The sequence below is a fragment of the Hibiscus syriacus genome, unplaced genomic scaffold, assembly GCF_006381635.1.
Source record: "Hibiscus syriacus cultivar Baekdansim isolate YM2019G1 unplaced genomic scaffold, ASM638163v2 tig00116959_pilon, whole genome shotgun sequence".
NCBI lineage: Eukaryota > Viridiplantae > Streptophyta > Magnoliopsida > Malvales > Malvaceae > Hibiscus > Hibiscus syriacus.
In genome coordinates, this window is record NW_024063485.1 from 3,927,397 (window position 1) to 3,942,733 (window position 15,337).

Here is a 15,337-nt window from a genome sequence, read left to right on the forward strand (position 1 = left end):
GTGAGCAGGTATATGCATGATCCTGGAAAGGAGCATTGGCAAGTTGTGAAATGGATTCTGCAGTATATTCTGAACACCGTAGATGTTGGTTTGGTCTTTCAGCAGGACAAACAAGATGGTCAGTGTGTAGTTGGGTATTGTGATTCAGACTATGCAGGTGATTTGGACAAGCGTTGATCAACTACTGGTTATGTGTTTACTTTTGCAAAAGCACTAGTCAGTTGGAAGTCTACCTTACAGTCAATAGTGGCTTTGTCTACTACAGAGGCAGAGTATATGGCAGTTACAGAAGCTGTGAAGGAGGCAATTTGGCTTCAAGGGTTGCTTGGTGAATTGGGAATTGAACAGAAGCACATCAAAGTGCATTGTGATAGTCAGAGTGCTATTCATTTAGCAAAGAACCAGGTTTACCATGCAAGGACGAAGCACATCGATGTTCGATATCACATTGTACAAGAGATTCTAGAAGAAGGTGGAGTCATAATCCAGAAGATTCGAACCACTGAGAATCCTGCTGATATGTTGACAAAAGTGGTAACTGTGATCAAGTTTAAACATTGTTTAGACTTGGTCAATATTGTTACAAATTGAAAGATGAATTTGCAGACACTACTGAAGATTGGATTTTTTTGAGACGTGTGTGGAATTTGCCAAGGTGGAGATTTGTTGGTTTTTGGCAAATATCCCACATTGGTTTTGTATAAGGAGGAGGGGAAATTATTTTGTTATAAATAGAGCCCTCCTCCTCTTATTTTAGCATCCCTCAAATATAAGCCTTCTTCTATATTAAAGGCTATTTGTATTCTTTCTTTCTCTTTGTAATATTTCCTCTATTAGTGAAATATTATTTTAGTAGTGTTCGAGGAGGTAGGCATAATTTTGGCATAACCTCGTTAAATTTTGGTGTTCTCTTTATGTCTATTTAATAGCTATTGTCGGGTATAGTTGTTGTTAATTATTGTCCTATTAAAATTACTTGTATTGGTAGTTCTGTCTAAGGAAAGTGGGTTTTAAGAGGGACCATTGTGACCCCTCCTCTTTCCTGGGAATCTTCCTTGGGGTGGTTTTTAGTACAATCGTTTTCACACTAGTCACCTAGATAATAGTTGAAAGGTGAATCTGTTATTGGTGGAAATTAACCTGAATTCCATAACAAAGACGATTGCATGGCGCCATTGTTGCCTTCTTCTTCTTGTGGTTGGGATTTAATATCATTAATTTTGTATCATCAGACAAAAATTTCTAATTACACCCTATAAAACATCTAATCAATGTTCTCATTTTGAAATCCAACTTATGTAACTCAAAATTAAATATGAGCAACAAGTATCATAATTATCCTGAAAGAGCCTTTCAATGAAATCAAAGAGAAAGTCTCTACAAAATTAATGTATTCTTTATGAATATATCTTTTAGATACAAGGCACGACTTATACCTATCAACATCCCCATTTGCATCCAGTGGGTTTAAATATTCATTTGCAACCAATAAGCTTTGCACATTTAGGTAATGTGATAAGTTCTCAAACTTTATTATCTTGTATAGACCTTCTACTCTTCTTACATGGCATGATGAAAGTTGATTAAACCATCTTTTATCATTTAATGTCATACTTATTTCTTTTATAAACATAATAATCTAAAATAATATTCCTCTCATCTTGTGGATGTTCTAAATGACACTTATTCTTTGAGGTGTTGAGTTTGTTCTTTCGAAACAATTTTTCATCTTAAATATAGAGTTGTTCAAAATAACCTTGTTGAGATTCTAGATTCACTTCTTGATTAACGACATGTAACACATGGATATCAAAAAATGATAATAGGAATCGAGTTAATTTGAGATCATAAAACCTATAACCACTAAATCACACAGAATAACCAAAGTAGTTGCTTACTGTTTTAGAATTCAATTTCTCCTCATATGTCCTAATTTATCTTAAAAGATAACAACCCTTTGTAACATATTATTGCTCTTTTGAGTTGGACCCTTACCAACTACATTTTTGGTTTTATTTTTGTCCTTATCTTTATATGCACTTTTCAAGTGAGTACTTTTATCACGAGAACAAGTAATTCTTTAGAAAAACTCGATCTCAAGTGCCTTAAGTTTTGAAGTAATATAAAACATATCCATAATATACTCTCTCACATTTCTTTGACCCTTATACTTTATAGACTTCAAAGAAGTCAAAAGAAATGTCATTTAAACCTTATTATTTTGAGGAAAATATTTATTAATTTCGTTAAGGAAACTATTAGCCTTAGTAATCTTTTCAGATTATGTGCCCCTAAAGGCTTATAAAATATTGTGCTTCATGACCATTAGACTTATGCAATTTGAACAAATTTCACCTTTCAAAACCCCTCATACCAATTAAAGATGTTATCCCCAATGAGAGTTGGAAATTGTTATTTCCTTAGTGCAAATTCTATGTTCATACAACTAAAACCTTATGAAAGTTCATTTTCTCATTCCTTGAGATTCGTTTTCTTAAGCATTGGAAGGAAATGTATAAAAGCAAATATTGTGATAGCATTAAATAATAGTTTAATACAATCAAAACGTAAATAAAAAACTCACATCTTAAGTAAACAAATAAATTCAAAATTATGGCTAATTCACATCTCAAGATACCAAACAGTACATCAATATCAAGTCTTTGGACAATAATATTAACAGTAAATGGTACTCTTGGTGTAGTAATCAAACATTGTGTCGCTTAAAATTCGGCCAAATATTAACTTTCCTTTCGATCAATTAATAAATACATTAATCACAAGAAACACATAATCATCTTAATATTTTAAATATATTAGTCTACACAAACGAGGTCACTTTGGCGATATTTTATTTCAACTAATCTATCAAAATATCATACATAGCAATAATATGAATGAATTTTTTTCAAAATATATATTATATTAACCAACAATCAAAACTAAAAAACCGAATTGAATATATATATGTATATTGCATTAACAATATAAATCATAGAAATATTGTCAACCAATCAATTTCTCTTAATTTCTCTTTTAATTAAATGAAAAAATAACCAAAATAATAATAAATTTGAGTATAGTTAAACCTTATCTTAAGATATCAAATGCTCCATTGATATTCCATCTTTAGACAAAATATTCACCTTAAGTGATATCTGTTGCGGGAACCAAACATTGATAATAAGAACATGTCAAGTAAAAATCTTCCTTTGGGCCGATTTGTTACTCACACGTCAAACCAAATAATTATCACATGCTTATTACCAAAGTTGTACATATGATTATGTCAACTATTAATCTTCCTTTGGGCAAATCAATACTAACATATCCTAAGTTACATGTACAAAACTTATATAAAATATTTTATGTAATTGAGGCTACTTTAACGACTTATTGCTTTAATTAAGTCATCTCAAAATAAATATTAATACTCAAATTTAATATTTCTATAACAATAAAAGGTTAAAACTAATATTTCTGATTGCACTACAGTATCCGAAATAACCCAAAATAATATTACATAAATGGTGCTAAAAAAATTGAAAACTCAAGTCTTTGAATGTTTCTGAAGAATTCCTTAAACATGCAATTAATAAATAACTGAATTAATTACTAAAGACGAACCAAATTCAGATCAATATTTAACTGAAAGACAAATCAAAGTATTTACTAGTGAAGTAAATCTTTAAGCAAACTAAAGCGAATATATCAATGTCAAATATATATTTCATATTCCATAATACTCAAAAACCAAAACCGAATTTTCTAATCACGTCATAGTTTTCGAAGTAACTCATAATAAAGTTGTTAAAATGACGCTATTAGAAACCTAAAACCTAAATCTTTGACTATTTCACAAGAATTTATCAATTATGGATTCACCAAACATGATATAAGAAATCAAAACCAAATTAAAAATATATTATGGACATATCTAATCACGAATATTGAATACCGAATTTGAACCCATATACAAATTTCTCAACTATTGTGGTAATGGTATTAAAACCCACTATCATTAGGAATTAAAACCCAAAAATTCAAAAGCAATTAGAATAGTCTAATTCTTTCGATCATACATAAATTACGCAAATAAATTTTTTTTGAATCACATTCAATTTCATAAGCAAAAAAATCCAAAATCATTAGGAATACTTAATGCCATGTAATGCTTTTCCAATTCGACGAGTAGGAACCAAAAGAAAAAAAAAATCATAAATGATTCAACTTTGCAATTCAATTGTTCAACGGTAAACTGCAATTCCAATATCCCTCAACTTTCATAGCAATTCAGCATATATACAACAAAATGAAATATGTTTAAGACCCCAAATTCGATAACAATTAATGAGAGGGTTATCGCAAATAAAATCATCAAACGATTAATAAAATTAAATATCAAAATTTTATAATATCAATAGATTATACGAATCAATCTAGAAAATAAATACATTCTCAATGATTCAACATTACAGACGATGATACCACTTGTTAAACTAAATCATATTAAAAATAAAAATAAACAGGATCAAATCATGCCAAACCATTAAGAATAAAATACTTATTTTGTAGAATCGTACCTGAATTAATTGAAAGGTTAAAATCTTTAAGTCTTTCTTTGGTTGTGATCTTCCAAGAAGTTAGGTTTGCTATTTCCGTAAAAACTCTCTGACGCGGATAAGAGTAATACAAATTAACCTATTTCTTGGGGACCACTATCTCTTTATATAAATTGAATATTATGTCAATATTTTTAAGTATTTATAATTATGACCCTCATCAAATTATAAATACAACACTTTAATACATATAACACATGTAACATAATGGTCACTTAATTTTATGTCATATTTTATGATAACATTGTACATTATACGTATGTGCCCTCAAATATGGATTTTACTCCAACATCCTCCTCCTATAACTAATGTTTAGGCATCTACTTCCTTATTTACTTTGAGCTCTTTATTTAAATAAATTGTTTTTAAATTTTTTATTATATTAAACTAATAAAATATTATAAATTTAAATTCAAAATGTAAATACATCGAACAAAAATCTAAATCTCAATAGCAATAGAAACTTTAATTATAATATTTTTATTTTATAAATTGTTTTTTTATAAAGAATCAAGGTGTAGTAGTAATAATAATAATAATAATAATAATTTGATTAAGTTAAATATTTATATTCTTCTAACAAATTTAAAATTGTATTTATATTAAATACTTATCTCTATAATTAAATAGAATTTAACTAAGAATGAAGATTAATGCATACCTTTTCATTGAAGAGATGTTGTGGCTGATCAAGTGAGATGTTGTGGCTGATCTTCCAACCAATATTGCATGTGTTCAAAACAGTACATTCCATAATAGTCAATACCTTTAGAGAGGTAAATTCAATCCGGATATTAATTCCCCAGCAAAATCTTTTGAGTTTGGGAAGTTTGTTGAGCTCCAAGGTGTTAAGTTTAGGAAACAAACTTAGCAGCTGCTAATCATTTCTTCTTCTCCTAATATTCCTTGTATCACCTCTTGCATTCCATCACAATCATAAACTTCAAGTTTTTTGAGTTGAGCAAAACTTCTACCCATAGATGACGTAAATACATACTTCAACTAATGGTAACTCATAACTGTCAAACGTGTTGAGCTTTGAACACCAAAAGACATTACATGAAGCTGATCATCTTTCCATATTTTCTCAAGGCCATTCACACCGTACGAATGTTAGGAAATAAACCGAGTACAAGTAATTTCCCTATAACCAGATTAGTGAGAATGCGAAATAAAAGCGGAAAAATAATACCCAAAATTGATAACGAAGTTCAGCCAATTGTGCTTACGTCTCTGGACTGCTGCAATCTTTTACTAAGAGAGAAAATTTACAGGTGTTTACAAAACACTCACTACTCACAAGAAAGCTTTCTAGTATTGGGAGAAAGAAATGATTTTTGGGATGTGGGATGATTTTGAAGCTAAATGAGCTAGGGTATTTATAGTTGAAACTTAGGGACTAATTTGAAAATACCCTAAAGTGCAATGACTAAAGTGAATTTTCCCATTCCTATTTTCAACAAACATCTACCAAACTTTACCAAACTTTGAAAAATATTTTTCAAAGAAACATTTACCAAACTTTGAAAAACATTTTTCAAAGTTGGTTGCCAAACTTTGAACTAACTTTTAACAATCTCCCACTTGAAGATTGATTTTAATCTGTCTTCACACCTCGATCAATGCAGCAGTATTTCTAGTCTTGTTATTCTAGCACGTCAACTGAAGCTGAACACAACTTCAGTTTGTCCGTAGTCACCGTCTTTGTCAACATGTCTGCCGGATTTTGAGCTCCACTAATCTTTTCAAGTTTCAAAATCCCATCTTCCAGAAGAGATCGGATAAAATGATATCTCAATTGTATGTGCTTGTCCTGGAATGAAAAGACGGATTCTTTGCTAGATGGATAGCACTTTGACTATCGCAATACAAGACATTGTTTTCTTGTTTCTTGCCTAACTCTTCCAAGAAACTTTGGAGCCAAACCATCTCCTTGCTAGCTTCCGTAACAGCGACATATTCTACTTCAGTTGTGGAGAGAGCAACTAACTTCTGTAGTTGAGAAACCCAACTCACTGTAGTTCCTCCTAGAGTATAGACATACCCTGTAGTGCTCCTTCTGATGTCAATATTTCTGGCTAAGTCAGTATCTACATAGCCTGTTAGTATCGTATCTCCACCTTTGAAACAAAGTGCTTTGTTTGTAGTACCCTACAGATATATGAGGATCCATTTAACTGCTTCCCAGTGTACCTTGCCCGGATTATTCATGTACCTGCTAACAGCTCCCACTGCTTGAGCAATATCTAATCTGGTACAAACCATGACATACATTAGACTTCCAATTGCTCAAGATATAAATTCTCTGCAGCTACAATTTTCAATACTAGTCTGATTATAGACACTTCACGACTGGAGAGAAAATTTCATTGTAGTCAATACCTTCTTTTTGTTGAAAACCTTTGACAACCAATCTCTTTTGTAGCGTTTGCTCCCATCGTGCTCTTCCTTGATCCTATAAATCCACTTGTTGTGGAGCGCTTTCTTGCCTGGTGGTAATTCAGCTAATTCCCACGTCTGATTTGACATAAGAGAGTCCATCTCATCTTTCATGGAAGACTTCCACTTGACTGAATCCTCCACTTGCATTACTTCATCATAGCAATCTGGTTCACCATTGTCAGTCAACAACAAGTAGTGCAAACAAGGAGAATACCGTTGAGTTGGTTTAGGAATTCTGGAGGAGCGTCTTAGTTCCGGTGTGTCTGGTTCTTCTTGAACTGCTTCAGGACTGATCTGAACATCATTTCTAGAAATCTCCTCGAACTCAGCAAATTCCTTTGTTTCAGCTTCGATGTTTGAGCTACTTGATTCTATGGTTGATCTGTCTTTGTACATCACATTCTCATTGAAAATGACATCTCTGCTTCTAATGATCTTCTGATTTTCGTAGTCCCAAAACCGGTAACAACTCATCACCACCATAACCAACAAAGACACATTTGTTGGACTTGGCATCAAGTTTACTTCTTTCAGCAGAGTTTATGTGTACATAAGAAATACAACCAAACACTCTTAAGTGTGAAAGGTTTATTTCTTTCTTGCTCCAAACTTCCTATGGTATTCTGCCATCCAAAGGAACCGAGGGCCCACGGTTGATCAAGTAAGCTGCAGTGTTGATTGCTTCAGCCCATAGAAATTTGGGCAATCCGGCATGTATCCTCATGCTTCTAGCACATTCATTCAGAGTTATGTTCATGCACTCTGCTACGCCATTCTACTGCGGTGTCATGGGAACTGTTGTCTCTATCTTGATCCCATTGTTGCACAGAAATCTCTGAATCTACGATTTCTGTACTCTCCTCCATTGTCAGACCTCAACCGCTTGACTTTCAGACCAGTCTCATTTTCTACCATGGCCTTCCATTTTCTGAAGGTATCAAAGACTTCTGATTTCTTCTTCAGAAAATAAACCCACACCTTCCTTGTAGAATCATCGATGAAGATGACATAATATAATGAGCCTGCAAGAGATGGAACTGGAGATGGTCCCTATACATCAGTATGAACCAACTCTAACTTTTCATCCTTGGTTGTCTTGCCAATCTTTGCAAAATTGACTTTCTTTTGTTTGCCAAAGATGCAATCCTCGCATATTTCGACATCTACATTATTTAGATCCGCAACTTCCCTTTCGAAAAAAGTGTCTTCATCCCTTTCTCGCTCATATGGCCAAGCCTTTGGTCCATAGGTTTGATTTTCCATCAGCATCTGCTGCAGCAATGATATTCTCTAAATTTGAGGTTACATAGAGAGTACCAGTCTTCTTACCACGAGCAATGACGAGTGCTCCTTTGGTGATCTTCCATTCACAGCCTGAAAAAGTTGTGCTATATCCTTCTCCATCAAGCTGTCCTACATAAATCAAATTTCTTTTGAGGCCAAAAATATGTCTCAGTCCTGTCAGCTTCCAGGTAGTCTGGTTTGGCAACTTTAGTCGGATGTCTCCTTTTCCGACGATCTTCAAGGTTTCATCATCAGCTAGATGAACCTTCCCAAAATCACCACTGACATAGTTCTCCATGATTTCTTGGCATGGGGTAGAGTGGAAAGATGCCCATGAATCCAAGATCCATGATTCAATCAGACTGTTGACGCTTAGAATCATGGCATCACCTGTCTCTTCTGTCACGTTGGCAGATTCCTATGCGCTGGTATTTTTCTTCGGTGCTCGTCAATCTCTTTTAAAGTGACCCTTTTTGCCGCAGTTATAACAGGTAAAATCTTTCTTTCCTATTCTGGATTTGGATCTCCACGATTTGAATTTCTTTATGAAGTTCTCCCTCTAGACTCCGTGTGCAAGGCTGAGGAGGTTGATGCTTCACCCGATTCTCTCCGTCGAATTTCTTCACTAAATACAAGATCCCGAACATCGTCGAATTTTAATTTGTTGTTTCCCGACGAGCTGCTGACTGCTGTAACAGTAGCATTCCAACTGTCTGGTAGAGATGATAAGAGAATTAAAGCTGAACTTCATCATCAAATTCAATTTCAACTGAACTCAACTGGGTTGTGATTGTGTTGAGTTCATTTAGGTGTTGTGCCATCGATGCCCCTTCCGTCATCCGCAAATTGAATAATCATCATCAAATGAACTTTGTTTGAGGCGATGGCTTCTCATACATACTGGAGAGAGCCACCATAAGACTCGCCGTGGTCTTTTCCTTTGCTATGTTGAAAGCAACATTGCGAGATAACGTCAGTCGGATAACTCCGAGGGCTTGTCTGTCGAGAAGAGCCCAGTCTTCATTCTTCATGCCCTCTGGTTGCTTTCCTAAGAGAGGTTGATATAGATTTTTCTGGTACAAAAAATCTTCAATCTGCATCTTCCAAAAGCCAAAGTCCGCACCATCGAACTTTTCAATTTTCACCTTCCCTTCGTCTGCAGCCATCGCTCCCACTCGAATCTGGCTTCGTTTAGATCGTTTCTGACAATTTTTGCGAACCACCGTGTATTAGAACACCTCCGTCGACAAATTAGTATCGCCGACAAATTTTTACTATTCACAAAATTCACTATTCATGTGAATAGTAATGAATAGTAACCTCGCAAAAATTGACAAAATTTACAACCAAAAGCTCTGATTACCAGTTGTTGGGAAATAAACGAGTAAACAAGTAATTTCCCTATACCCAGATTAGTGAGAATACAAAATAAAAGCGGAAAATAATACCCGAAATTGATAATGGAGTTCAGCCAATTGTGCTTACGTCTCCGGACTGCTGCAGATCTTTTACTAGGAGAGAAAATTTACAGGTGTTTACAAAACACTCACTACTCACAAGAAAGCTCTCTAGTATTGGGAGAAAGAAATGATTTTTGGGATGTGGGATGATTTTGAAGCTAAATGGCTAGGGTATTTATAGTTGAAACTTAGGAATAATCTTTGAAAATACCCTAAAGTGCAATGACTAAAGTGAATTTACCCATTCCTATTTTCAACAAACATCTACCAAACTTTACCAAACTTTAAAAAACATTTTCAAAGAAACATTTACCAAACTTTGAAAAACATTTTTCAAAGTTGGTTGTCAAACTTTGAACTAACTTTTAACAACGAACTCAAGTTCTCCAAGGCAGGACATGAACCTGCAAATAAAAACCATATTTCATATCATCACAAACAATTCAACCTTAATATCATTTAAAATAAGTAATAATTAATGATTGTGGTACAAACAACTCCAACTTAATTATGACTATAAAATGTAATAAGTGAAATACTTCACTCTATCAGCTTCAATACTGTTTTTGCATTAATGGTTTTAAACAAGTTCCATTAGGGATAATAATTTATAATATTATAATATACATAATATATAAATATTATATATTCCATATAAAAATCGATTCTAAATTGCATCCAATAGGATTTGAACCTATACCAAAAGTTTAAAAGATCTCTGTCCTATCCTTTAGACAATAAACACTTTTCTTTACGTTTATTTTACGTTTTGACTTTTTTTTTCTTCTTTTGTTCGGTTTTTTCTTTTCTCTTGTTCAGAGAAACTAAAGAACATGAGAAAATAATTTAGGAATTGCATATTTATTAATTAAATTCAACGATGATAATGCATCATTGAATTGAATTAATAAATATTCAAATATATAGAATTTGATTATCAAGCGGGTAGTGGGAATCGAACCCGCATCATTAGCTTGTAAGGCTAGGGGTTATAATCGACGTTGATTCATTATTTTTAACATCTCTAATTGAGACGCCATCCAAGCACGAATACCATCGTTTAAAACAATATTTTTGGTGTAGACAGTCTTAAAATCAAGATCTTCCGCTGCACGGATTTCCTGGGAAACGAAGTCATGGGCACGTAGGTTAAGAGCCAGACCAACTACTCCAAGAGCACTCATCCATAAGCCGGTTACTGGTACAAATAACATAAAGAAATGTAACCAACGTTTAATGGAAAAAGCAACCCAAAAGATTTGGGACCAAAAGCGGTTAGCGGTGACCATTGAATAAGTTTCTTCGGCTTGAGTTGGGTTAAAAGCACGAAATGTATTTGCACCATCACCATCTCCATAAGCCGGTAATGTATTTGCATTACCCATTCCATCCCCAACACTTACATGTATGGTTTTGGGGAATCCCATTACATGGTTCGTGGATTTTTTTGTCCCTATACCCATCCCATCTCATCCCAAAAAATAAACAAACATTTTTTTAAATCAATGCAACACCTAAAACTTAAAGATATATCAGATTATCTCAAACTGATCTCTAACTATAATATGAAAGTTTCAAACGTCAATATTCATCTAATACCCAATGTATATGTACAATCTTAACTATTTTCAATCTCAACAGATCTATGTATATTAAATGAGAAAAGATCTAAACTTCAATTTTAGTTCGTTTGAGATGTAACAATGGCAACATGTAATCTCATAGATATTTTTCGGGGATCCCCATGATTATTTTTGTAAAATATCGGGGGATCACTACGGTTATTTTTGGGGATCCCCACGGTTATTTACACAGATACTGTTCATTTATCCCCACGGTTCAGATATAGTAATCCCTGTCCCCATCCCCATTTGAGCTTCGGAGATAAAACTCCTCCATCCCCATCCCCGTGGATGAAGATTTCGTTATTTCCCATCCCATCGATTCGGATCCTCACGGTTTTCTTTTTCCCCATCCGATTGCCACCCCCAAGTTCCATGCCATGTCAGGGGAATTTGGCAAAAAATCTTCATTAAGTTATGCGAATTTGTACTTTCGCCGGGGGTCGACAAAGCAGACTTACAAATTCTGTATCTCATTAAATTTTTATGAATATTATTAGTAATACTAAAATTCTGATATCATTATTAAATATAATGTTATAAATAAAATGCTATTTTGGAATTTTTTAATTCATTTTTGGATCTTATTTATTTTATTTTTGAAAATATTTAAATTCTAATTTTTTTTACCCCGATTTAAATCATATTTAACAATGTGGTATTGGGGGCATTTATATTCATCTTTTCTTTTAATAATAACTGCCTAACATTTTCATTGCACTTTTAAGTATTTATCGTTATATTTTTTTAATTAAAAAATTGTAAAAAAAAAAAGACTTCCCCTCCCGTCTTTTGTTCCCCCATTTCCCTCCCCTCTCCCGTCTTGTTCATCCCCTCCCCCTCACCATGCAATCTTCTACAATTCTTCAAATCTTGCAAAAGTCACCTATTGCTAATCATATAACGGCTTAAATAGCTGCAAATCATCTGCAAATTACACCTCCCCTCTCCCGTCTTGTTCAGCCCCTCCCCCTCACTATGCAATCTCCTACAATTCTTCAAATCTTGCAAAAATCATCTATTGCTAATCATATAACGGCTTAAATAGCTGCAAATCATCTGCAAATTACACGATCGACAATAGGTATTGGGATTAGGGGTAGAGATTTAGGGATTAAGGTTTAGAGATTTAAGTTTTAAGATTTACAAATTTAAGGAGATTTTGACGTTGACAAGAGGGACGGTTGGTAGTGAAGGTTCAAAGATAGGTAGATGACCGTTCCTCAACAGTGGTGGTTGGCAATGGAAAATAACGTGTGTTGAAATGAGAACCTTTAAGGTTTTGGGAACTTTTTTAATAATTTCTGAAAATGGATTTTTCATTTAAATTAATAATACTCTTAATCTTTTTAAGAAAAAAATAAAATTTCAAAAAAATGTAAATGACATGTATCACTTAACGCCAAAATTTAAAGGTTGTTACGACTCAAATCCTAAACCTTAAATCCAAACATGTAAAAGTGTAACGTTAGAAATATTAAACACCTATTATTAGTAAAAATTTCCTTAAGTACCAAATCTTATTTTGATGTATAATTTAAGAACTTAAAAAGTGTATTAAGCCTCGTTAAATTGTTAAAGACGATCAAAATAAAAATTTATTAGAAGTGAGAATTAATAAGAGGAAAGAAAAGACGACTGTAAACACCTTTTTATAAAAAAGCCATGTGCCAATTTTGAGGTTTTCTCCGAGTACCACATGCCATTGAAACTATCTAATCCTCTCAGCTCTAACAAGAGTAATTGTCTGAATTCCAAAATTTCATTCTCACCCATCTTTTCCTCCTCTACAATTAACCCAATCATGTTGTGACAATTGGATACAATAATCTCTTCAAGTTGGCAAAACTTTGTGGCTATGGGGAAGAAGAACAAGTTCTTCAACGCATTGCAACTCTCAACCTTTATGATTCTTAGTCGGTCAAAAGATCCAACTTTGAGTTGACGATCACAAATTGCCTCCAAATCAGTCAATCCAGAAAGAGACAGTGACTCAAAACAAGGAACCAACATCATGGAGCTGAGAAGAACTTTAATATCTAAGACATAACGGAAACGAAGATGCTTTAAATCCAGAAATCCTTCGGTAATTGGATCATAAAGCATTTTCCTAACATCTTCCACTTCCTCCAGCCAATGACTTCGAACATTTCTCAACAACAGTGTAATCCCACCATATAAATTAATACTTTTTTTCATCTTAACCTGCAATATCCTTGATGTATTCATCTGTAAACCATCATACAATTCATACCACATTAGATCTCCAATGAAAATCTTGTATCTTTCCAGCTTTCCAAAAAACATATCATCTTTTGGCATGGCTTGCACATCACGGATCTGTACTTCCAAAGTGTTCAGATGAGACAGGCACTGCAACTCAACAAGACTGGCATTGCTTCTTGGATTGTCAATTCCTTCAACCTCCCATCTATCAAAGCTACCATAGAGGTATAGTTCTTCCAAGCTGGACAAACTTGACAAGAAATCTGGTGCTATTACTTCAAGTCTCTTACAATCAATCAAATCTAACAATTTTAACCTGTTTAATTGTCATATTCCTTCGGTAGCATTGCAACTCTAGATTGACAGAGGTCAAGTATTTTTAAATTTTTTAACTCCCCTAAAGAGGCTATATCTTCTAAATCACAATCTATCAAACGCAATAAACAAAGAGTTTTAAGTAACCAATGGAGGAGGGCATGGACGAAAAATGCATCTCGGCAAAATCCAAAACTTTAGTCTTTGCGTTCCCTTAAAAAAGTCACTGGGAATTCTTCAGTACCATGCATAGAGAAAAAGGTAAGAACTGGGCATTCCAACCCATCGGGAAGCTCACTAACCTTAGCAGAGCGTAAGCTAACAAGCTCGCACTTTCTCATTGTGCCCTCATCTGACCACTCTTCATATACATCTTCCTTTGTTAAAACAAGCCAACCGTAGTCCCTAGAAGCAATTGAAATGGCAACATCACGAACAACATCATGCATATCAGATCGGGTTGGGTGAGAACCATCAAGTAACAAACAAGAAGCTTTCAGAATGTTCACTAATGACAACACTTTATCTCGAGTATCTTTCACTCTCTTAACACCATGGAGTAAACCCAAACCCCTAGCATATCTTAACAAATCCTCAATGGCAGCATCATGGCCCATTATGCTACAGAGTAAAAATATTGGCTGAAGTTCCTCATTTTCTAGAAACTTATAGCTCATCTCTATAGCTGAATAAGCTTTCTCTGGTATGCCTTTGAAGTTTGCTTTATAAGGATTGCTTAGCTCTTGCAAGGCGCTCCTCCATTAAAATGAGTTCTGCTTATGTTTCAATGCCTTCGCAATTGTGGCAATAGCTATTGGCAATCCCGCACGTCTTTTAGCAATTTCAACTGCTATAGATTGCAAGTCCAATCTTTCAACAATATTACCAGCCATGTTCTTGAACAGGTTCCATGATTCATCTTCTTTCAATGTTTCAATCGAAACGTTTTGTCAAGTGTCCATAGATTTTAAAACACCGAGACTCCTAGACATCATCAAGATCTTGCATCCCTTATGTTCGTCTGTAGTGGGAACTCCAAGTTCCAGGTTCTCCCATACATCATCCAAGATGATAAGAACATTCTTCTCCGTCTTTAGTCTTTCAAGAAGTCGAGCTGCTCTCACATCCATGCTTGTTTCAACAATTTTGAGGTCTAACTTCTAGACAATCTTGTTCTGAATATCCAGCATGTTTGGTGTCTGTGTTACAGCTACGAAGACCACCTCAGTGAAGGGAAGTTTCTCCTTGGCTTGTAGAGTAACCTCTTTGAGAAGTGTGGTTTTACCGACACCACCCATCCCATACACTAACTTTGTCGACATTACCATCTTCCAACGCCGCCATGACCCCATTAAAAGAGCAACCT

General features: G+C 34.2%; 2 protein-coding genes across 2 annotated transcripts; both read right to left on the reverse strand.

Annotated features, from left to right (window-relative positions):
* Positions 1 to 10,797: 10,797 nt before the first annotated feature.
* LOC120189843 (photosystem II D2 protein-like) lies at positions 10,798 to 11,235 on the reverse strand. The gene has a single exon (XM_039193008.1). It carries the CDS (start codon positions 11,233 to 11,235, stop codon positions 10,798 to 10,800), a length of 438 nt encoding a protein of 145 aa, XP_039048939.1.
* A 1,809-nt stretch (positions 11,236 to 13,044) lies between these two features.
* On the reverse strand, positions 13,045 to 15,101 carry LOC120189845 (disease resistance protein RPS2-like). Its single transcript, XM_039193009.1, has 3 exons — positions 14,948 to 15,101; positions 14,216 to 14,680; positions 13,045 to 13,958 (listed from the first exon to the last, which is right to left on the reverse strand). Exons 1-3 carry the CDS (start codon positions 15,099 to 15,101, stop codon positions 13,045 to 13,047), a joined length of 1,533 nt encoding a protein of 510 aa, XP_039048940.1.
* Positions 15,102 to 15,337: the final 236 nt, after the last annotated feature.